The sequence below is a fragment of the Idiotropiscis lumnitzeri genome, chromosome 1 (assembly GCF_059441095.1).
Source record: "Idiotropiscis lumnitzeri isolate Australia: NSW breed Sydney's pygmy pipehorse chromosome 1, RoL_Ilum_1.0, whole genome shotgun sequence".
Taxonomy (NCBI): Eukaryota; Metazoa; Chordata; class Actinopteri; order Syngnathiformes; family Syngnathidae; genus Idiotropiscis; species Idiotropiscis lumnitzeri.
In genome coordinates, this window is record NC_142391.1 from 38,289,396 (window position 1) to 38,313,988 (window position 24,593).

A 24,593-nucleotide genomic window follows, 5' to 3' on the forward strand; every position below is an offset into this window, starting at 1 on the left:
CCATTTGATTAAATTCGAAATACCTGCATTTTCATTAGCAAATAAAGTCATCTTTATTTGTTAAAAACGGTCTATTGTACTTTGCACGCGGAATGATTTTTTGAGTTACAAGGCCAATTTGGCAAAAGCGCCAGATTGATTAAAGCAACTTGAAAGGGAGAGACCTCACCAACTTGTTGTCGTCGATAGGATATATTCTTTCATCGTAAGTATGTAAATCAAAATGTATTTAATGTATCATATTTTTTAAAACAAGTGCTTTATTTCTGTTATGCGCAGCTAGTTTGTTATTTGAGAACATCTTTCACAACAATTTGTCTCAATGTAGGTTAGCGCAAATGAATGTAAAAATTGCGTGACCTAATAAAAGTGACACATACTTATTAGATAGATATTGGATTCGACACTATTATTTTTAATTCGTTTTTGCCGTGGTATACACTAGCAGGTTGAGCACATGGTAAGTATTAGCATAATGAGCAGGTTCTAACCGGGGCCTAACAAACGACTGGAAGCCTCGAACGATATTTGATCGAACAAATATCATTTTGATCGTTGCTCCGAATTTGGTCAAGTGTGTGCAGCGCAATTCTGCGCTGAATGTTAACTTTTTACATTTTTAAGAAAAAGAAGAGGACTGAGGGACAATGGCCAGTCGAGAGATGATGCCCACTCGAGCACGTTCAAGAGCCAGAGGAAGAGCACGTGGACAGGATCCTGTGCCCCCTGGGGTAAGCTAAGTTCAAATATGTAGTAGTCAGGTTGGGCTTATCACTTGAGTGTTTTGGGACCACGGCCATGTTGTAGTGATTCACTATATTGTGTCCTTTATGCAAGAGTAAATTTGCCGTTTTGTAGTCCTATAAATTGTGTGGGAATTAGGTTGTATAGTCAGTAGGGATGCAAGGATTCACTGAAGCCCGATTGGATTTTTGAATTTCAGTTCCCCATTTAGATTCAATATTTTATTTATTTATTTTTTTAATTGCTGCCATGCTTATCTCTGTGCACTCGTGTGGTGCTGCTTTGATCCACAAACGAAATACGCATTGTTTAGTGCAAGCGTGTAAATGTTTAGTCCATTTTGAATGGACCCAACAACTATACACTATGCCTAGTTGCACTATTATTATGAAACTACCTATAAATACTAAAATATATCCTTGTAAAAATATTACACATTTCTTGAACAACAATCCATGTTTTTAACGTAGAAGGGAGTGAAATCATGTGAATAAAATTGAGGAAATGCACTGTGCTAAAGAAAACTAAAATCATCACTTGAACTGATTTTTTTTTTTTTTTTTAATTTTCCATTTAACTTGAATAAAAAATGTTTTGTTTTGCTTCTCTAGTATGCATAATATCATCTGCACGTTCAAAATGTGGAATGTACTTAAAAAATAAGAGAACTCATCCATCCATCCATCCATTATCTGTACCGCTTGTCCTCACAAGGGTCGTGGGGGGTGCCGGAGACTACCCCAGATATCTTCGGGCAGTAGGCGGTACACCCTTAACTGGTGCTAACCAGTCGGCCACTGTGCCGCCCACACGTATAACCCATTCTTTCAATATTTTTTTGCACTATGAATTAGTATATTTTAACAACCTAAGTATGTTATGTTTTATTGTTGTGTGTTGCCATTCATGGCTTGTGGCAAATGCCTCATAAAAGCAACACGCGGTGCGTGGTCGCAAGCTCGCACTTGTGCCCTTGCTTCTTCGATGTCAATCACGCGTATAAAAAAACTATGGGGTGGGAGGATCCAACCCTGTTTTGTGTAAAATATTTCTTTGCAGTACATTTAGTGGACCCCAAAATTCATGGAGGATAGGGACCAAAATTTTATTTTTTAGATTGGCATAAATTCTATAAAAAAAATCGTTGTTAAACCACCATTTTGCTTTCTCCATGACGGGTGGGCATGGGCTATAAAAAAATAATCCCCTCATGATTGAATCCACAGGTGGTGAACCGTATTTATGCTGGGGTCTACTTTTATTGATTATACAGCCAATCAAATAACAGAGACCACTACTTCTTTTGATAGATAGCATTTCAATTAAAGCAATGACTGGCAATTTTAAAGAAAGTCCGTCTGTTTATTTCTGACTAGACAGATCAGTCAAAAAAAAAAAAGTTGTTGTAAATCACCACACATCTGTATTTTTTTTTTTTGTAATTTAAAATGGCAATTATAGATTGAGATGTCAATGTCTTGACTTCTAAACGTTTTTTCCTAGTCACAACAGTAAAAATACATGATTAAAGATAAGATTTTATAAAAAAAATAACCATCCATAGATATCCATATTACAAAATACAGGTCCATAAAAGTAGGAAATAGGTGAGTATAGCACTCTGTATTCTACAAGTATAAGTTTAACTTTGCGAACAGGAGTGCACATAAGTGGTGCGTTTAAAATTGACCCTAACGGCACATTGTATAAAGTTTTTAAAGAACTGTTGTGGCGGCCATGTTGGTTAGGCAACATTGGACATGAGATGGCGGCCAAACGCGTCACGGGAGGACCGCTGGTGGGATGGTTATCTCAGCATCGCAGCATCAGGGGCCATCAATGGTCCATCAAAATTTGTCCTGACATGAAATATAGTACATATTCTCTTATCAATCGCTTATCTTGTATGTTCAATTTTTAATCCTAATTGCTCTCGCAAGGCTCTGGCACGAGAACCTGTAGCAGAAGTTCCAGCAAAAGAAGAGGGTGGGATTGTTGGTCGAGGGAGGCAGAAGAAAGGTTTGGCACCTTTTTCTGAAGAAGGTAAGTTTTCACATGAAGATGTCACGTTTCTATTACATCGTATAGTCCAATATTTTGTTTTAAATCATTCAAGCCATATTTTGACATTGAGTTCAAATTTATGCTGAGCTCAGATTACACAAACCTAGCCGATTAATCACACAGACCCAGTTGTGTCTCGTGGTCCTGCATGCCCACAAACGGTTTCCCTGCGATATGGATTGTTTTTTTTTTGTTCTGCCTTCACAAAGACCTGGCATCAGACTGCGCTCTTAGCAGCAGCATGCAGTGATCGCGCCAGATCTGTTTTTCGTCGAACTTTGTGTGGCCGCTCGCCCATTGCAAGACACAAAACCGTCATCGCGATATAGTCGACTACAAATTTCTAATCGCAAAGGCAGCCATTTGGCACAGGAAAAAGAAAGCGTAGCCATAACCATGCCATAAAATCGAGCGACTCACCAACTCACCATACGTCTCGCTCTCGCACATACATGCACCAGGTCTTCTCCCCTGTAGTAGTTTGATTGTCGGGGCCACTGGTCAGGTTAAGGACCATTCCTTCTAAATTTATGAAATGCCTTTGCTAAAATGTTCGATAGAAAATAATCAGAACGCAAACCCTGACCGTGGATGGAGATGGTGTGCAAGTTCAGGAGTTCAGTCTAGCGCCAGTGTTGGCCATGTCTGGCCCCCGGCATCCCACTCAAGTTAAAATCAGGCGCGTATAATATGAATGGACTACGACAATCATGAGTACGTCCTTAGACTCCAATCCTAATGCATGCACTACAAGAGCATATTAGTTCCCTACATTTATAGATTGTATTAATGTTAATGTAACTACCAACGATACTGCCTTAGGGTAGCATCGAATGCCAATAAGAGGAGGGGCAGCTTTGCACATTACACTACATTACTGTGTACACAATTTCTTATTCATTTATTTATATTTTAAATCGGTTCAGATCAATGATTATTATTATTATTGCCTGATATAAAATACTTGTGCTTGCTAAAGAATGTGTGCACAGAAATGATATTAAATGGGTTATTTGGGGTAATTTTAATACATTTTATGAAAGAACTTTACCCCCAAATCAAATAAATAGACCATCAATATTATGTCAATGTTATCTACCTCAGAAACAACACCATCCATCCATCCATTATCCGATCCGCTTCTTCTCACAATAGTTGCAGGGGTGCTGAAGCCTATCAGCTGTCTTCGGGGAGTAGGCGGGGAAAACCCTGGACTGTTTGCCAGCCAATCACAGGGCACACAAAGACGACTAACAACCATACACACGCATACCTCGGGACAATTGAGTGTTCAATCCACCTACCATGCACGACGGGTTGAGCATGTATACTCCACAAACATTTTGCCCCCAAACATCCTAACGTACCAACATTGAGCACAAAAAACAGCACCAACTAAATGTATTATATTGTAAAGAAACTATTGATTTAAAAAAAATTTAAGAATTAAATTAAAATTGGAAAAAATGGAAAAAAATATAGACTATATATTTATATATATATATAATTGAACCAATCGTGTAAACAGTCATGAACAATCTATGATCATTTTTTTTCAGGGCGCATTCGCAAACGTTGGCGCTGCAATTCTAGTTAATACGGAAAAGGCGTCACTGATTTGAGCCAATCAGATCTTTTGTTTACGATCCACTGCCAATTGCGGAGCAGACCGGAAGAGATTGCTGCTGACAGTATGCCTTGCGAAAAAGTTAGCAAGGTCGATGCGTCTTGTTTTAAATGAATGGATGGAGAAATTTAGTTTCGTTCTGGCTGCAGCCGATTCAAAACCAGTGTGCATCATATGCCCTGAAACCGTCGCAACATTGCGAAGCGCCACTACGAGACAAAGCACCGCCCTTTTGTGGACAGTTATCCGCTGACGTTTGAGGTGAGCGCACGCGAAAACATCGAACTTCGAGTGCAGTATAACAGATTTTTACATTTTCGTTTACAGCCCAGCGGCATGCAAACGAATATTCAGTAAAAGTATCATGGATTTTGGGGAAACATAAAAAAAACATTCAGTGATGGGAAAGTTGTGAAAGAGTGCTTAAATACAGTTGCACAAACATTATTTAAAGGAAAACACAAAGGCCAAATGTGTGAAAAAATCTACCAAATCCCAATGGCCCTGACTCCGTTCCAACGCAGAATTAAGTCACTGGCAGGGCAGTCACAAACTAATTTTTCTCATTAAGAGAAGTTAAAAAAATATTCAAAAGAAAAGGTGGTGTCAAAGCTCATTTTGAATTAGTTTTTCATGAGGACAGCCATTTTTATTGATTGTGTACTGAACATGTTGACCTGGTTTACTTGGATAATTAGGCTTTCTGTTTTTTTTAGGCTGATAACTCTTTGATTTATGAAAAAAAAGGTAAAAGGTGTTAACTCAATGTTTAGAACTTGATATATTTCTGCAGGAGATATTTTACAGTTTCTTTCTGGAAGCGGCACCCTTAAATTCTTGGAGCCACATTTTCTTGAATGTGAAATAAACGCCTTATATTTGTTTGACTGGCAAAGGTGTTTAATGGGAACATTGCTAAATATTTAGTATATAAGTGCGCTCTGTTGAAAATGACTAAATATTGAAACTATATAAAAATGTGAACATAGGCTAGACATTAAGGGAAGTTGGACTTTGATTCTGACCTTTTAATTGGAAAAAATCTTCGTCGTGGACCTCTGTGACTTTTAATTGAATACCTCTGACATACACAATACATTAAAAGAAAACAGTGTTCATGGGTAAATTTCTGTTATGAAAGCGTTTTACATTTTTTTTCAAGATTTGATAAGAGGACCTTGAGAACAAATAATTTTCACAGTGGCAATATATAAAACTCCACTGTTGCACATTTAAGGGATACCGCAATCCTCCCCTCTACCTTGCAGCCGAAGAGGTTGGATATTTTTTTTAATTGCATACTGAATCACAATAACAATATTGAGGGAAAATAATAATTGCAATTATTTTCTCAAATCATTCAGTATTCAGCCCTAGCGACCATCGTAAATGACAAAAAGGCATGTAATCTGAACTCTGCATTAGTAAATGTAGTTAATTCTTGAGAAATATGCTGATACCTGTGTTTTATGTATTTTTATTTAACTTCTCAGCTGCTGGTTCTAACTGCCTTATCTTATATTGTAGCTGCTCTGGAGATCTCAGCAGGATTTCATCAGGTGAAGATTGGAGAAAGAGGGGGACGCAGAAGAGATTTCCATGATGCCGGCATTAACACAAGGCAGACGATGGAGCATGTCAAAGCTTCAAAGTCTGGTATGTCACTATTTTAAAAGCTCAGCAATGTTCTGTTTCATTATCGATATTTTGCCAATATAATTTTGTTTGTACCTTGTACATTAATTTTATAAATCAATTCTCCACGATTAGAAGAAAAGCCAAACGTTTTGGATACAGGTTAAATAAAGACTAAATTAAAACCCAATACAAGTGTTAATTATACTTTTCTGTTGCACAGGGCATTTTACTAATTTACTCCTCTGATTTCACTGCCTTTTTACATTTGAGAAGAGTGAAATTTGTTTTCATGTATTTCTTTTCATTGTAATTTTTTTTCATGCCAACTCTATTATATAAGTGCAACGTTTAAGCCCAATCAAGTGTCCCTTTAATTGGGGATGGGTACTAAACTGCATCCTAAGCTAAACTTTTAAAATTATCAGTATCAATAAGCCCCATCCTTAACGGTCATGGAGAAATGACTGGATTGATTTCGGCTTTATTAACTTTATTTTGCATCATCTACCAAGAACATGGACAGCACAGGCTCTCTGACGTAATAATCGTGCGACACAAGTGCCAACACTTAGTTGTTTTTGTCGGCCGAATACAAGGTTTAACATGTTTAGCATGTTATTCTCACCTGTAATATTTATTTGTTCTCTTTCTGAAATGGGAGCCACTGCGCCATGGATTTTGGATAGGGTTTAATAAAATATCTGACTGCATTTTGACTTTTTCAGGAACAAGTGGCTCACCTATTCAGTTGTCAGCCAACTTTTTCCGCATCGAGTCCCGCCCTCAGTGGGTTCTGTACCAATACCATGTGGACTTCAATCCACCAATGGAGTCGCGTCGCCTTAGATCAGCCCTCCTATTCCAGCATGACCAAGTCCTGGGCTCTGCTCACTGCTTTGATGGAGCATTGCTGTTTCTGCCTCAGAGACTTCATAACAAGGTAATATAAGACTCCACATTAAGAACATAGAGTAGCATGTGGCATATAACTATCTTGTCCTTAATATAATAAATGGAACGGTTATTTAAACTTTTCTTTCACACAAATGCATGTCATGTGTTCAGACAACTTCGCTGCATAGTAAGACAAGGAATGGAGAGGACGTGCAGATAACGGTCGTCCTGACAAATGAACTCCCTCCAACATCCCCAGTGTGCCTGCAGTTTTACAACATTATTTTCAGAAGGTCAGCTCCTTGTTTCCATTTGCTGTGCGGTGCGCTATTGCAGATAATCTTTCCACTGGAACACTTAGTTTTCATCATGTTCAGTCATTCTTATCAAATTAGATGTACAGTGTTTTGGCATTAAAGCAGTACTTCGACTGAGATTTTGTCTGAGTACAAAAAAAAAATTTTCAGCAAATAATGTTCAGGTTCCTAAAACTAAATCAGGCAATCGATTTAATTTTTCTGCATTGGCTAAACGTTTATTTGGTGTGCAAAAGACTGTAGTGATTTAAAGGCTTTTTAGTGATGAGATTTACGACAAATTGCCACGCCCCCTTTTGGAGCTCGTCTTATTTATTTTTTTTCGTCTCAGCTGTCTACGTCACAGCAGGGAGGCAAGTGTTGTAATATTGCTCACTTTGTTAGTTCTGTTGTCTAAAACGGCCACCGATTGCCACCAAAACGCAAATGCTCTTGTCCACTTCAACCAGTGAAAGTATAAGCGTTCTGCACAATAGTTTCTATTTATTGACATCAATCGTGAGCTCATGTGATCACCTCCACAAATTTCAAAATAGCGTGCTGATGGATGCTCCACTTACACTGAAACGGACAAGTGTATGAATGTGCCCACAACCCCTGACTGATTATATTTCAGACATTTAGTGCATGGTGGCCGACTGGTTAACACAATGGCCTCACAGTGTGGAGGTTGTGGGTTTGATTCCGGCTCCGGCCTTCCTGTGTGATGTTTGTGTAAAGCTCATAAAACACAACGTTAAATTTTCAACTGCTTTAATTCATTGCCATACTCATCTCACAGGCGAACACACAACACTGAAGAGAGCCACGCAGGTTCTCGCGATATCCGCGCACAACATGCGGGAAGTTAACAATCTCCCTCTTTCTTTAAACAAAAAAATAAAATAAGAAAAGTGACAGCAATCCTGAACATTTATAAAATGCATTTAACAAAACACAAATTCAAGGAAAAATTCACATAACAGGTATAACATCACTGCACCAATACTCCTTCTTCTAGGGCTTTAAGAAGCATCAGGGGAGAAGCACCTTTTTTTGTTAAGCAGTCAGCAAGTTGTGACTTTGCATCTGACCAGTGCACTTCTTTGATTTTGTTTACCTGAAGCAGTTCTTTGATACTGCTTATTTCTAACCTAAGTCTCTTTTCTGTGACCTGTTTTGTGGATTTGAGAGCATCAAACAAGGAATGGTTATCAGTGACACAGATGAGAGGAAGAGTATTCAGGTCGGCTTTTCCAGTGGTAAGCTCAGAATAGAGTGTAGCCAGGAACATGGCATTATCAATACCATCTGACATAGCCAATGTTTCGCCTGCCAGTGTACTCCTCACTACACGTCTGATTTTCTTAGATTGCCAAAACAAAGGTGAGAATTTTCCCGTGAGAGCTATTAAAGCCCCACCCTGTGTGCCTCCATCTGGAAGATTCCCCAGCGAAGCATCACTGAATACAGTCAAACTCAAATAATCATTTTTGCCCAAATACTGAAACTTAAGTGTAACTTCCGTATCACCTTGTTGGTTTCATGTATGGACTGAACAGTATTTTCATTTTCTATACCATTGTTGGGAACACTGCGAAGTGCAGGTTCATGCTCATTGTGTGCATTTAATTTACTTAGCCTGGATTGATGTACTCTGACAAGAATTCCGCCATGTCTTACGAACACAACGGCTCCATCCTGACCTATAACTACAGCAGGACCCTTCCACTCTGAACTATCCTGTCGCTTATAATACACTTTGTCACCTGTTTCATACATTTCATCTGTAGGTCTGAGCTGCTTACGTAACGCCCTCCTAATTCTTTCAGAGCATTCCACCTCTGTGAAAGCTTTTCTAGCAGCATGTAATGCTGTTAAATGTTGCCCTACTCTAGTACTCATATTCGCACTCTCAAGAGCAGGTGGTTTATCAACTAAGACAGACGAAAGATTGGGACTGTGTCCAAACACAAGCTGGTGTGGACTATAACCATGCACATTGATCAGACAGTTTTTTGCCATAAGAGCCCAGTCTAAAGCAGTTTGCCAGCCACACCCATTTTCCTTTTTTACTTTCAAAAGTGTCTCAGTCAGAGTCATATTGTGTCTTTCCAACAAACCGTTGCTCCAGGGACTGTATCCTGCTGTAGTTTTCGTCTCAATGTTGAATTTCTCCGCCATGTCTCTAATCTCCTCATTATTGAACTCTCCACCGTTGTCCGTGAAGATCCGCTTGGGGGCACCGTGAATACATATCCACGAATGAATGAAGGAGCTGACTATATCCGAAGGTTTCTTAGACCTCACGATGTTTCCAGCGCTAAAACGTGTAAAGTGATCGATGATGTGGAGGTACCACACACCAGGTTCCAGCTCATGTAGATCCATTGCCACTTCATTGTATTCGGAGGCTAAGGGCAAGCCAACTGCCGGTTTGGGCTTGGTCCTGCGGTGTTTCTGACATATCTCACAGTCACGAATGATGTCCTCCAGAATGATCAGGCAGTCTTTGTCATTATTTCCAGAGCTTTGAACAAGCCTCTGCAGCCGGTCTGCGGAGGCATGACCAAACTGCTTGTGAAGCTTCAGGAGTACTTTGCGTTTTTCTCTAGTAGACATCCCTGTTGTGACAACAAGTACTTCACCTTCATTGCTCCTCCCCTTTGTATTTCCATCTCTTATGTCCACACAGTAGTGTCCGGAAGTGGTGAACTCAAGAGGCACTTGTTGCTTAAACATGACAACTCTGTCATTCTCCATGTCTAAGACAGTCCCTGCTTTCTTTAAAGACATTTTGCTCAACAATAAAGGAATATCAGCAGGAACAACTTCTGTTTCAATCTGACATTTTGTTTGTCCAATCTTGGCTGGGATCTTTACTTTTCTATTGGAGTGCACCACTTGCCCATCTCCAAATCTAAAAGGCCTGCAGCTTGGAGATTGTGTTTGCTGTAGTTTGTTCAGTTGACTTTGGTTCAGTTCTTTCAGGTAACAATCCAGCCACTTCTCACCACAAACAGTTCGGGTGCATGCATTGTCAATTATGGCCGATCCCAGTGATTCAGCCAAAAATATCTCAGAGTTGGTCACAACCTTGGTAAACAGTGTGATGTTACACTCCTCCACACCATCACCTTCCGTCAACTTGACTTCATTCCTCCGATGAGGACAATCCTTCGCCCAATGATACGTGCTTTGACAAATAGCACATTTTGTTCGCTTGCCATATTTGTCGAGTGGATTTGTACCTTGCTGTGGCGGCCGCTGTCCACTCTGTGACGAGACGTTGCTTCTCCTGAATTTTTCGGGTACTCTTTGCTTTTGATCCTTGTAAAAGGCGGTATCCTTCATCTCACTGCCGTTAATTGCGCCGGTGATTTTCCCTCCGAAAATCATTTTCAACGCCGATTTCATCGATGCAAATGTCAAGTCCGTGCACGCCGTTAGTGCCAGCTGTCTATTCTTCTCCTCAAGACACGCTGTATCCAGTAGTTTAAACGCTAACACAGCGTCAGGCAGGGCCATGTTGTACTTTTTCATCCGGTTGTATCTTTGCTCGAAGTCTATTATATAGTCCGTTGCTATCGAGTCAAATTACGAATACGCTTCATAAGCGTGGTCTTTTTCTTCTCTCAAGAACACCGTGTCCAACTTAGCGAGTAGTGTTTCCATACCATTTTCTTGATTTAGATCCTCCGCGGATATTTCCAAAGCAGTCTCTTGGGCTCTTCCTTCGAGACCCAGCGCCACCGCAAGTGCCTGCTTCTTTTCTTCCAAGTCCGTAACAAGTCTCCAAATGCTAACTTCATTTTTCCAGCACTCGTATGGTCTGGCTTCGTCGAATTTCGGCGGTACTCTATAGTTGGAAACCATCCTCTGCTACCATGTAAAGCTCATAAAACACGACGTTAAGTTTTCAACTGCTTTAATTCACCGCCATACTCATCTCACAGGCGAACACACAACACTGAAGAGAGCCACGCAGGTTCTCGCGATATCCGCGCACAACATGCGGGAAGTTAACAGTTTGCATGTTCTCCCCGTGCCTGTGTGGGTTTCCTCCGATTACTCCGGTTTCAGAATCAGAATCAGAAATCCCTTTATTGTCATTGTACAGTGTGCAATGAGATTAGAGAGCTCCCCTCTCCAGTGCAATACAACAACAATTTAATCAAATACATAAATTAGATAAATGAAAGAATAAATAATGAGGTGGAAAATAATACGAAATTGGATAAATAAAAACACATTACGTCGCTGTTCTGCAAGGTAAGGGTGGTCGTGTGTGCGTGAGAGTTCAGAATGGTGATGGCTCTCGGGAAGAAACTGTTTTTCAGTCTATTCGTCTTTGATTTGATGCATCAAATCCTCCCACATTCCAAACACATGCATGGCAGGTTGATCGGACACTCTAAATTGGCCCTAGGTATAAGTGTGAGCGCGAATGGTTGTTTGTCTATGAGTGCCCTGCTATTGGCTGGCAACCAGTTCAGGGTAAATCCTGCCGACTGCTCGAAGGCAGTTGGGATAGGCTCCAGCACCCCCCACGAACCTTGTGAGGAGAAGCAGTGCAGATAATGGATGGATGGATAGATAGCTACGCTAATCTTTTGTTCAGAGTGAGGAGGCAGCCAGGCATCGATGTTTACACCTGCCACCCTCCACTGGTATCAACAGTACGTTCTTCGACGATTTTTAAATTAACAGCGCTGCTCAGGAAAATTGGCGTTCCTACGGTATTGAAGGCATGTATGAACAAGTCTTGTTGCAGCTGGCTTGATTTGCTTTTCTGTTGATGCAACCCAAACTGTCATGCAAAGCTGAAAAGCCTCGCTTTTTTTTTTTTAAACAAATTACTTGGACTAGCCTCTATACAGGTTTAACAACAATACGTTTTGTGAAAAAAGAAAAAAAAGCCCTCTGTGGTGATGGTTGCTCCATTTTTTTTAAGTCATGCATCAGAGGCTTGGCATGTGATTTTATTAAAGTGATGGTAACCAGGCCATTGTTGGTGTATTTGAAGCGTCCTTTTTCAGTCCACTTTTGTTAATATCGGATTGATGAATGTCATAATTTTCCCCTCAGCATCTTTCCCATAGTTATCGTTTCTCTAATTCCTTTGTGTTTTTCTCCTGAAGGATTTTGAGAATCCTTGGCATGCAACAGATTGGACGCAATTATTACAATGCCAAAGATCCACTCAACATCCCGCAGCACAGGTACATGTTGTTTTTAAATATAACATGTTTTGAGTGCATTGTTTTCTTGTGAAAACTCAATTTCTTGGCCATAAAAATGGAGAGAATCCAGAAGTGTTAATTTAATTTATTTACCTACTATCTGATATGAACATGATTCAAGACCTGATACGCACAGAAGCGTCACTTTTTTTTTTTTTTTTTAAATGACCTTGAATTACTTTTTTCCTTCCCACAGACTGACTATATGGCCAGGCTATACAACAGCCATCTTGCAGTTTGAGTCATCCATTATGCTGTGCGCTGATGTAAGCCACAAGGTGCTGCGTAATGAGACTGTTCTCAACTTTATGGAGAACCTGAGGCAGAAGTGTAGACCACATAACTTCAGTGACATCTGTGCCAAGGAGCTTGTTGGACTCATTGTTCTCACTAAGTGAGAATCACATTATTTTACTACGCACGCCTTATTTTCTACATGAGTAGCTGAAGTCAGCATGAATGAAACGTAGTTGATCACTGATCCTCTTCTTAACTGTTCTTTTTCCACCCGTCTCTATCGTCGTTAGATACAACAACAAAACCTACAGGATTGACGACATTGCTTGGGATCAAACGCCCTCCAACACATTCAAGAGGGGGGACACAGACATCTCTTTCAAGGACTACTACAAAAACGTTTGTGAACTAAATTACATATGTGAATGCTCTAGGAGTGTCATGCCTCTCCAAATCCTCAATTAGGCTGTTGTTTCGGTGTTGACAGCACGTCTGTCTGTAAAAGAGAACAGTAGTGTTCACCATGAAGGCAGAATGAGTTGCCTTTTTTCACATCCCAATGTACAAGAACAGCAGGAATTTATCTGATTATTAAAATACTTATGGAAGGAAATGTATGTTTTTTTGGGGTCATACACTGCATCTAATTTGACTTAAACTGATTTTGAATTGTCTATAGCAATATGGTCTTGAAATCACTGATAGCAAGCAAGTTCTCCTGGTCAGCCACGTGAAGAGGGTTGCTCAAGGTCAAACTCCTCCTGGACCAGCTTTGCTCATCCCAGAACTGTGCTACTTTACAGGTAATCACTATGATATTTAAATATCTCTCTTGAGACATAGTTGACAGTCATTCCAAATTCCATCCTTGAATTCTTGCGTGGTAACTGATGAGAGAAAACAATCAACGCTTTATACTCCCTTCTCAAGGACTCACTGACAAGATGCGAGCAGACTACACAATCATGAAGGACCTCAGTGTGCACACCAAACTGGTCCCAGAACAGAGGGTCGGACGCCTTCTTAGATTTTCTGCCACCATAAACGAGTAAATGTCCACTATTGTCCAACTTGAGACATGGTTCCTAATATTGGGGATGAGTGAGTACTGATACAAGGTATTGGAATCTGGCTGTTACCAAACTTATTTCAACGTACTGTATCTGCCCTCTTGTGGCAGTTTGACTATCAGGAATTAAATGGCATGCAAGGCTGACAGGACATTTCTTAAATGTTTACTGTATCCATGTCAGTTCTCTCATATGCAATACATATTTAATAATATAGCCCTTTCACAACAGCTGCAGCTGTTTATGCCATGAAGATAAAATTTGTATTAATACAGTCGTACCCTGTTTAACGCACTTATTATATTCCAAAAATGACTCGCAATAGGTAAAAGCTGAAGTACAGGTCAACTTTTTTTTTTCCGGGGGTGTTTCGGGGCGGCTTTGCCCCTCTTACCTTAGCATGAAATGAAGCTTCATGAAGCACTGAAGCTTTCCAGCTAATTGGTTTGCTCATTATTCAAAATGTCTTTGTTCTTCCTTTACTCTCTGGTGCTATCAAGTGGTCAAGAAGACCAAGAACTATAACATACAGAATTAAATAAAATTGGACACTAAACGGTTACAAGACGACCATAAGTAATGATATTGCAGTATTAGCAGTAGGTGAGTAGTAGGGCTGAACAATTAATTGCAGTTTTGCTCATGATTTTTATTTTGGCTTCTCTCCATCTTTAAAACGTTAGAAACAAAGAAAAACAATACGCAAAACTGCAGTGTGTTTACAACTTCCTGACGTGAAAGTATGCGGAATGAACTATGTGTGTAGCGTACGTGCTTCTGCCGTCCCCAAGCGTCCTTTAAGCTTTTTCATGGCACCCCAGTTAGGAATTTGCTGTAGAACTATTGAAGCAATGATTTACAAACATTGTGTATTTAATACAAATATGCTTATTTTAAGAATGTTGCTAATGCTAAAGTCAATGGAGGATCCCATTAAAATGCATGAAATTAGCATTAGCTCTGGGAGTGTTAGTCCTTCAAATATTTTGTAGTATTATTATTCAGACTGCTTTATCTGTGGTAAGTAAACCCTGGAAAATGTGTCATTTTCGCTTTTACATGCCTTCACAGGGATACTGAAGTACTGGGAGAATTGCAAAAATGGGGACTCCAATTTGACAAGCAGCTCCTGAACCTGACTGGCAGAGTCCTCCCACCAGAGAGGATTTTCCAGGAATCTAGATCGGTAATTCCTTGAGAGTTGCAGGTATTAATTCATTTAGTTTATATCTGTATCATTGTATTTTTCCCTTAGTATGGTTACAACCCCCGGACAGCTGATTGGGCGAAAGAGATGCGTGGGTTGCCTATAATTTACTCTCCTCCTCTGCAAAACTGGCTGCTGCTTTACACTCGACGCAACAGCAAGGAGGCTCAAAGCCTCCTGGAGACTCTGTACAAAGTTGCAGCCCCACTTAAGATCTCCTTACAAAAAGCTGTCATGTGAGGGCCTTCAGAAGTCTCGAATGACCGATATACTTTCATTCCAGCCGTTGTCATTAAACTGTTTCCTCCACATTAGGATTGAGTATGAAGATCATCAAGAGTCTCTGCTGAGAGCCCTCCAGCACAATGTCAGAGCTGAGACACAGATGGTTGGTGGCAAAATGTTATTGTGCTGTACATGATTGATTTGCATTTAATTCAGTGTTTTGTTGGGGTCAGTGGAGTAAATGTTTCCAAATGTGTTGAAATGATAAATAAAGCAAATTTCTTCTGCTTGTTTGTAGGTGGTGGTGGTCCTCACCAACAACAGGAAGGACAAATACGACAGCGTTAAGAAATACCTCTGCGTGGACTGCCCCACTCCGAGCCAGTGTGTTGTGGTCCGTACCATCAGCCGACCTCAAGCACTCATGACTATTGCGACCAAGATCGTGCTGCAGATGGCCTGTAAGGTTGGAGGAGAGCTATGGAGTGTGGAAATACCTGTAAGTCACGGGGAATGGCGATTACAAGATATGCCAGACATTTGTACAGGGTTCCCCAAATCTGCTGAAGACAGTGTCTTACTATGGGAAATTAGTCTTATCTGCTTGTTAAAGACCAAGTGTGAAGTAAACTTGACCAATCGTATTGAGTAATAAATACGCTAGTGTTTTTTAACGCAAACATCCTAGATTCATAGTTCGACCTAGAGCAGGTGTGGGCAAACTACGGCCCGGGGGCCACATGCGGCCCGTTAATCGTTTTAATCCGGCCCGCCAAACTTGAAAAAAATTAAATGAATTAACCTTGTTAATGTTTGATTTTCTAAATACTCTGGTGTGTAAAACATAGATATTTAGTTGTAATGCTTTTGTTCATTTTCATTTAAAATTAAATGCATTTTTTTTCTCCAATGAGGTGAGGTTACCAAAACTCCGTCCATCTGCTCCTGGTCCGGCCCCTCTGTCAATTTTTAGAACCCATTGTGGCCCACCAATCAAAAAGTTTGCCCACCCCTGACCTAGAGCAACACCCTAATGACAAAAATTCTTTTTCTTCGGCAATCTCCGGTATTCTTCAAGAATGTACTGCATGCATGTTTGATTGTTCGGTGAGCTACTCAACTGCCATCGTTGTTGTTATTCAGTGAAATAACTTGGCGATGCACCGTTAGCATTCTGAGAAGCATCCGTTCGAGTGGCCAAAACAAAAAAATAGGGCATGTAATTTTCGTTCAGGCAAAGAAGGAATTTCAAGACTGCATTGGCAAGTGTTCTTTGCAACAAGCACTTTGAAGATATAATTTTTTTCAACCGTTTTTCTTATGATAATGGGTTCACAAAAGGGAGACGTGATTACAATCCAGTTTGATAAACATCTGGTGTGTTGCGTGTGTTGTGACAGCTTGTGTGTGACTGACGGCTGTGATATATATGCACTGATGCACAGAAGAACGGTGAGAAAGAAGAGCGAGTGATGACTTGGTGTGTGTGAGGAGCCGAGGAGAATGAGAGGGCGGGCGTTAAGTAGCGAGTTGAACAGCAAGTGCGAGTATATATACCCTTAAATACCTTACCAATGACAACGTAGTATCCCACTATAACGTGTGATCTCAATACTAGCAGAATAATCTCACAGTGCTTCATTTAAAGCACGACAGAGCTTTGAATTTAAAACAATAACGCAAAGCTATCTAGCTATAGTCTATATATTTTACCATTTTTCCAGTCTCGATGAGTCTAGTCTCAACTCAGTATCGTCCTACCGGAGGCTGATTTGACAGCCACACAATATTTTCAGTCTCCTGAGCATATGGCTCGTACGTGTATGGTCCAAGAAACATAATACCAACAAGCTCCTCTTCTTCCAACTCTTCAATTACCTTGTGCTTTTTGTGACTGGCTTAATACACTTTTTGTGTTGCGCTGTCAGAAATACTTATCCTGCATTTTTACACTTCACTGTAATTGTAAAATAACCTGTACATACACAGAATTCAAGAAAGAAGAACCAATCGCCAGAGCTGGACACCCTTTTTGCCAGTCAGTCCCCTGCCTGCCGACCTGGCTACCGTTCCGGCCTCGACCCTCTGGGCTTATACATAAAATTGTCGGCCCCTGACCCATTAAAAAAAAAAAAGCGGCCGTGCATGACGCTGCCGCGGGAGAGATGCTGATGGCATTTATTATTTTTCTTAAGAGATCACTAGCTGGCTAATTTACTATTCAAATCTGCTTACCTTATGATTGGCTTATAATGGTGGTTTGTATGTATTTCATCAAACCGAAGTGGGTTAATTGTTTCACCTCCCCCACTGTTCTCTGAGGCTGGGTGTATATGGAGCTAAGTATCTCAATCAGAAAGGATGCAAATGACCAAACGGAATAAAAATGTTAATAGGTTTTTATCTAGATGCTGCGTCAGTGTTAAAACATCTTGATAAATCACGTGGTTATTACATCGAGCTCCACATGTCACACGGCTGATTTGATTAACAGAGTGGTGCATGTAACCGGCGGATCGGAAAAGATCACATCACTTGTAAACAGGTGACCAGAGATCTTCATTCGGAATGATTTCAATCAGAATGACAAACCTCTCCTTATTCGTCTCCTCCTTCTTAGTCCCTATCTTCTTCGTCGCATTCTTTCTTCGCCACGAACGTGCCCAATGCAAGTAATTACGCACAGTTGGTAGTGGCGCTTTTGATGCGTTCGGAGGCAATTTTCCTCTTTTGCGCCTTTCGACGAGTAGGATAAGATGAACTTTTGGCCGCCTTACGACCACATCACACACACTAGGGCCAGACTGAAATCCACCTCCGGATTTCTTTAATCGAGCCCGCCCGCCCCTTTTTTATTTTAAATTTATTTTATTTATTTATTTATTTTTTTTAAGTCTGCCACCCCCTGTCCTAAAAATGGGCTTCCGGAGGGCTGGACAGTTCCGCCCCCGAGCCGGACAGCCCAGCTCAGCCAATCACGTAGTCAACATCAGTCAGCCTGCTGGCATAAGTTACGAGTCACCCAACCTAACCAGATTTCTCCAATCTTGTCATCACCACCATTTAGTAAGCGCTGAAATATTGGTGGACAACGGCCATGGGTCGGGCTGAGAGAAAAAAAAGACGTCGACCAAAAAATTGTTTGAAACAAACCGTACCTCGAAACTTGTTTTTAATAATTAAAGAAATAAATTGTGCCACCTCTAACCAATGTTTTGGCCATGTTTGGGTTTTTGTCACTTGAAAATGTTGATGTGGCCATTGAAACTGAGAAAAGAAAGTGACGGAGGATGACGAAAACATTTTTTTAGCAGATATTTTATTGTGTATTTTTATTTTTGTCAGTCCATGGCCTATGGTAATTTGAGCTCAATTGTACATTTTTTTTTTTTTTTAATATCAACTTCGAGAGGTCTGGTATGTTAATGCAATAACCTTTGTGTGCTAGGGCTGGGCAATAAACCGAAAATTTACCGTTACCAAAATGTATTACAATAACCGACATCATTTTGCCCATGTCGGTAAATTCAATGTTTAAAAAAAAAACAAAAAAAAGAAGTCTTTTCTGTCTGCGGCTATGTGTATGCCCCTTTAAGACAGCTATAGCGCGTATAGTAGGGTTGGGCGATATGACCTAAAATCAATATCGCGCTAAATTGGGCAATTTTACCTCGATAATGATAAATGCGCGATAAATTCCGCCTGAGGACCAAAATCAAAATAAATGGAGGAAATGCATATTAACTGCTTTTTTTTATTGACCAACTGGTACACATTACTTTCAATGGAAAATAAAAGTACAAAAATCATTTGAATAAACATGTTGCGACTCGACCACAAGTTGGATGTGGATGCAAAATGCTCGACATGTCTCCTCTCCCGTCCCGATGTTGTCCATATCGGGAAGTGCCGTTTGCGACAAATATTTTCTTACCTCTTGTCGGCTACGTTCATGAGGCGTTTAAATCCTGTGCGCTCCACTGTAACTAGAGGAGCTCTATCTTTAGCTATGTGCTAGGCTATCGCTTCCACCACTGAGACGTTCTCTCATATGGTGTCGCCTCCGTTATGGGCTGTTGTCACTTGTCCAATCTTGCTTCTCACTTTGAACTTCTAGCACAAGCTCCAAGTCAACAGCATGATTGTGTTGTGGGTGGTGAAAAAGAAAATGTGCTTCAGGTGCTTACGACGCACTTTGTAGTTCATGTTCTTTTGCTCAGACATCGTCTTTATGGAACCCAAAACATTTCCAACCGACAGATGTTGAATTTCTTTTCGGGACAAGCGCGACAGGAACAATTTCAACTAACGTTGCTTCGTCTGCAGCCGTGTCAGCCGCTTCAGGATTTGAACCGCCAGCTACGAACGCGTCTTCTGTTTACATTCTTCTACAGCGCATGAGTCACGTGACTACAAGCGCTGTAGTCTTAAAGAGGCATGAACATCGCCGCAGACAGAAAAGGCTTTTCTTTTTCTTTTTTTAGACACTGAATTTACCGACATGGGCAAAATGATGTCGGTCATTGCAATACATTTTGGTAACGGTAAATTTTCGGTTTATCGTAACGTAACTCCACCCATCTGAACAGGAAAGGGGGGGGGCTATCATGCATTTATCATTATCGATGTAAAATTGCTCAATTTATCGTGCTATTGATTTGAGGTCATATCGCCCAGCCCTACTTGGTGGTCTTTTCTGCGATGCCAATTGTAAATTCAGATTTTTTTTTAATCGAGGGACAGAATTTGTTCTAATTCTGATTATCAATTAATTACAAGCAACAGATCAATTGATTAAATAAACGTTAGTTGCATCCCTGAATGATTTTGTGTTGCTAAATTTAGTTTTTTCGTTGTTTTTTTTTTTTTACTAATTTATTTTATTTCATTTCATTGACAAATGTTTTGTCAGTTAATTTTAGTTTTGTTCATTTTCATTCACCATTATAACCAAGTGTGACTTTGATACAATGGCAAAAATAAAAAAACAGTAGTAGTGGAATATAATTGTAGATTACGGAACATGAAATTGAAAAATTGTTTCTGAACAGCTCGGTTGTATATAGGAGGTTTCACCCTGTTAAAGTATGGATTGTTAGTACTGATTATCACAGCTCCACTGTACTTTGATGGCAGTAATAAATGCAAAGAAACAAAACCAAGATTATTCCAGTAACATTTGTTGTGTGCAGCTGAAGCAGCTGATGATTGTGGGTATCGATTGCTACCATGATACTTCTGCTGGGAAACGGTCCATTGGTGCTCTGGTGGCCAGCCTCAATCAGAACATGAGCAGGTTTGGGAATAGAACCGAGATAAAGCATAGATGTGACTTCTATAACTGTAATATTTGTTCTTGTGAAGATGGTACTCAAAAGTCAAACTGCAAAGCAGAGGTCAGGAAATTATGGATGGACTGAAGATGGCCTTTGCTGGCAAGTTGAAAATCCAAATACTGTACCGTATTCACAATCATGGAATGGTAGTGCTACTATCCTCTAAAATTTGCTTTGCAGGTGCGCTCAAAGACTACTACAAATTCAACAAATGCTTTCCATCCCGCATCATTGTGTACCGCGATGGAGTGGGGGACGGCCAGCTGCACAGTGTGGTCAACCATGAGGTGGCCCAGATCGTCGACTCCATCAAGTCCATGGGCCAGGACTACACGTGAGTGTTCCTCCAGGTGACACTTGACTGAACATGGCTCTTAAGGGAGTTTTTGAAACTGCCTCTCCATTTGGGCAGGCCCAAGCTGAGCGTGGTGGTGGTGAAAAAGCGCATCAACTGCAGGCTCTTTGAGCACAGCAGTGGAAAGATCTTAAACCCACCTCCAGGGACAGTCGTCGACACTAAGGTCACTCGTCCGGAGTGGTAAACTTATTACTCATTCACAATAATATAAACATTTTCTTTGGGAGGACAAAAAATGATTTTGACTTTCAATTGCAAGGTACGACTTCTACATTGTGAGCCAAGCGGTAAACTTTGGAAGTGTCTCTCCTACCCACTACAATGTCGTGTATGACACCAGCGGCCTGAAACCTGATCATATGCAGCGGCTCACTTACAAGTTGTGCCACATGTACTACAACTGGCAGGTGGGTCACCTTCTTTTTAGACTTGCCTGAATTCTAAATTCTTCAATGACAAATACAAACCCCAATTCAAAAGAAGTTGGGATGCTGTGTAAAATGTGGCTAGGCGTTATCAGAACAATAGAGATATGAAAATGCAGGTTATTAATGTTGAAATGTGGACTATATCAGTTACGTGACTTTGCCACGCTTGTCGCATGTAAAGCTGAGTCCAACCAACCACATTCCTCAAGTTTGGCGTTGATCGACAGCTAAATCCGATCAATGACAATCATCTTGCGGAGAGCCACAGTGAGACAATTTCACAATATCCTGTGGATAAAGTAGAGGAGCTTGTGAAGGGACTCTGTCTTGACGTAGTGCACTTAAAACCAATTTGACAAGGGTGCCAAAATAGTACAGTAGGTTATGTATGGGTTTTGGCTACCTGTGCGCACATGGGGACCTTGATGAGCGGAAGTACCTCGGGGCATCTGTTAGCTTTCAAAATAAAGGTTTATGTTAAAAGTTGTAGTTTGGTTGTATCTTTTAATAGTAATATAAAGTCAAATATATACATGTTTATATGGTTTTAGGTGACAGCAATCAACAAGATTAAGGAAGAATTAAATTAACCACTCAACTGTTGAATGTAGACCAATGGGAGTCGGTCAAAATGACCTGGGGGTTTAAAAAATGTATTATCCTATACACAATTACACATGAATACAAAATTATACTTGACAGAATGTGGTTTATAAAGACTATAGAAAAAACTGTCTCCCACACGAAACCTCTTTAGTGTTTCTGCATTACTACAGTAATGACTTTTGTTTTTCAAGGTATAATGGCATTTTCTGTCGTGTTTATCAAGCTCACTGTACATTGTGGAGAAAATCGCAAATTAAATACAAATCACAATATCTGTCAGAAAAATCACAATACAATTTTTTCCTAAAAAAAAAAAGAATAGATACGTGGAGGTTTTCAACCCATCTCAAGGAATATTATTGGCCTTTTTCATATACTCTTGAATAACAAAACTTATCGGCTGATACTCCATATTCTTGGGTTGAAAAAAAAAAGTACATCTTCTGCTGGCACTTTTGACAGCTCTCATTCGTTGAGCTTCCGCACATTGAGGTAGCTACATGCCACACATGCCCTTCTCAAATAGTGGGATTTGTGTTAAAAGAAATTAAACATTAAAAATCCACCTGCGTGGCACCTGTCCTTGAAAATATCCTGCATTATAAAATTGAGAATTCCGGGGCTAATGAAGCCATTATGTGTACTTACCTTTACTGGCACATCCTGGCAAACCAAGTGTGATAGGTTGAAAACAAAAAGGTTGAGGTGATAAAAACTTATTTTCTCCTGCCTTGCCACCTGGTGTATAAAGTAAGTACTGCAGTACAATACAGTGTCAATGTTCATTATTGCGTAGAAAGCACACCACAAAAAAAAAATAATAATAATTGACAACCATGAAGTAAAACACTTTTTTTAACCCTGCCCCCTAAAAGAATCAGTCACAGACGTTTGAAATCGGAAGCGAGACAAGGTAGTTCATTTGGAACCAACTTTATTGGAATCACTGTTTTGACTTAATCTGTGAGTAGCACTTAAAATATTGTCCTCAAATGTTGTAGTTGAATATTCCATCTCAACCCTCCTGACACATCCCATTATTAATGAAGTACAGTGAACCCTCGGTTATCGCGGTTAATGGGGACCGGGACCACCCGCAAAAACTGAAAATCCGCGAAGTAGCGGCGCACCTTCAAAAATGCTTAAAAAAAAAAAAAAGTGCGAAGTAGTATATATATATATATATATATATATATATATATATACGGGTAGAGAGAGAGAGAGTGAAATTCATGTTATAACAAAAAAAAAACTCCCCAGCCATTATTTTTGTATTTATTCAATTACTTCTTTTTGTATTTATTTAATTACTTCGACTTTTACCTGCTGGTACGCCGTCCGGTGTGCCCTGTGAAATGAAAGGTGGCATTCTTCATTTATTTATTTATTCATTCATAACTGACAGCCTCGCGCTCCGCTCATGCCCGGGCGGAAGGTGTTCCTCTCCGGCTTAATTGTCACGCACGCCGGACCTGCTCCCCCAAAGCGTGTCTCCGTTCGGTTGAACTCGGTTTCATTTCGCCCCGCCCTTGCCCGGGGAAGGTGCTCCTATTCGGCTTAACTGTGACGCGAGCATGCCCTCCTCCTCCGGAGCTTCCATTCGGGTAAACTTAGGGGCCGCTTGACACCGCCCGTGCCCGGGGAAGGTGCTCCTATTCGGCGTAACTGTCACGCACGCCGGCCGGCCTCCTCCGGAGTGCTCGTACGGTCCGAACCGCGCGAAACGTCGCCCCGGATCGTGCCCGGGGCAACGTGCTCTTCTTCGTCCACTCTCCTCTTCGCCCACGCTCTTCTTTGGCGCACGCCGGCCGTCTAACCGCTCCAGCGCCCCGTCGTGCCGCTCGGCGAAACTACAATGCCCCCGAATATTTTTTAGACCCGCGAAGCACTGAACCCGCGAAAGGTGAACCGCGAAGTAGCGAGGGTTCACTGTATACCACACTATTTGCTTTCTTCGGGATTTCCTTGTGAACTCTGTCTTATTGATTTTAGGGGATCATCTCAGTCCCTGCCCCTTGCCAGTATGCCCACAAATTGGCCTTCCTCGTTGGTCAAAGCCTCCACAGAGAGCCCAGCATGGAGCTGGATGACCTTCTGTTTTATCTGTAAGGAAGGAAGTATGCCTCTTATGCTGTTTGTTCATATGTTGTGCAAACTAGTTAATTGCACGGAGTTTGTAACCTCAGGGCCTTTGGACTGTTGTAAACACAGGACCTGGTATATGTTTTTTTTCTCCATGGCCTGTTTCCAAGAAAGAATATTTTCGATTTGGAAAGTCAAAAGAAATGTTTTGGGTGATCTGGATTTCATACTTGTGCCCAAAGTGTTTGATGCTCTTCCACACCTAACTCACCCAAGCATACCTTTGTCAACATCAAGGTGGTCGATGTCTTCTTTGAGATGAAGGATGCTGGTTCAAACTGTTGTTAAGTTTTTGTATTGTAAATGTGGATTGCCATAAAGTTTTCTGCTTAAAATTTTCTGCAATGTGCCTGCATAAGGTAATTTTCTTTTTGAAGAAATTTGAATTGTACAGATGCCCCAGTGTCTGCCACCTTGAAAAGTTTTGTTCGTGTTATCTGAACACATAAAAGTTGGGAGGGAAACAAAAGTCTCATTT

General features: G+C 40.6%; 1 protein-coding gene across 1 annotated transcript; it reads left to right on the plus strand.

The window, feature by feature from the left end:
• piwil1 (piwi-like RNA-mediated gene silencing 1) lies at nt 1-24,593 on the plus strand. Its single transcript, XM_088299717.1, has 21 exons — nt 1-205; nt 625-731; nt 2,685-2,787; nt 5,963-6,091; nt 6,799-7,013; nt 7,139-7,260; nt 12,405-12,485; nt 12,703-12,900; nt 13,034-13,142; nt 13,423-13,546; nt 13,674-13,791; nt 14,885-14,999; nt 15,069-15,256; nt 15,336-15,408; nt 15,544-15,744; nt 20,438-20,541; nt 20,610-20,680; nt 20,762-20,915; nt 20,994-21,119; nt 21,199-21,346; nt 23,966-24,593. The coding sequence occupies exons 2-21, from the start codon at nt 648-650 to the stop codon at nt 24,080-24,082; spliced, it is 2,580 nt and encodes an 859-aa protein (XP_088155843.1). The 5' UTR covers nt 1-205; nt 625-647; the 3' UTR covers nt 24,083-24,593.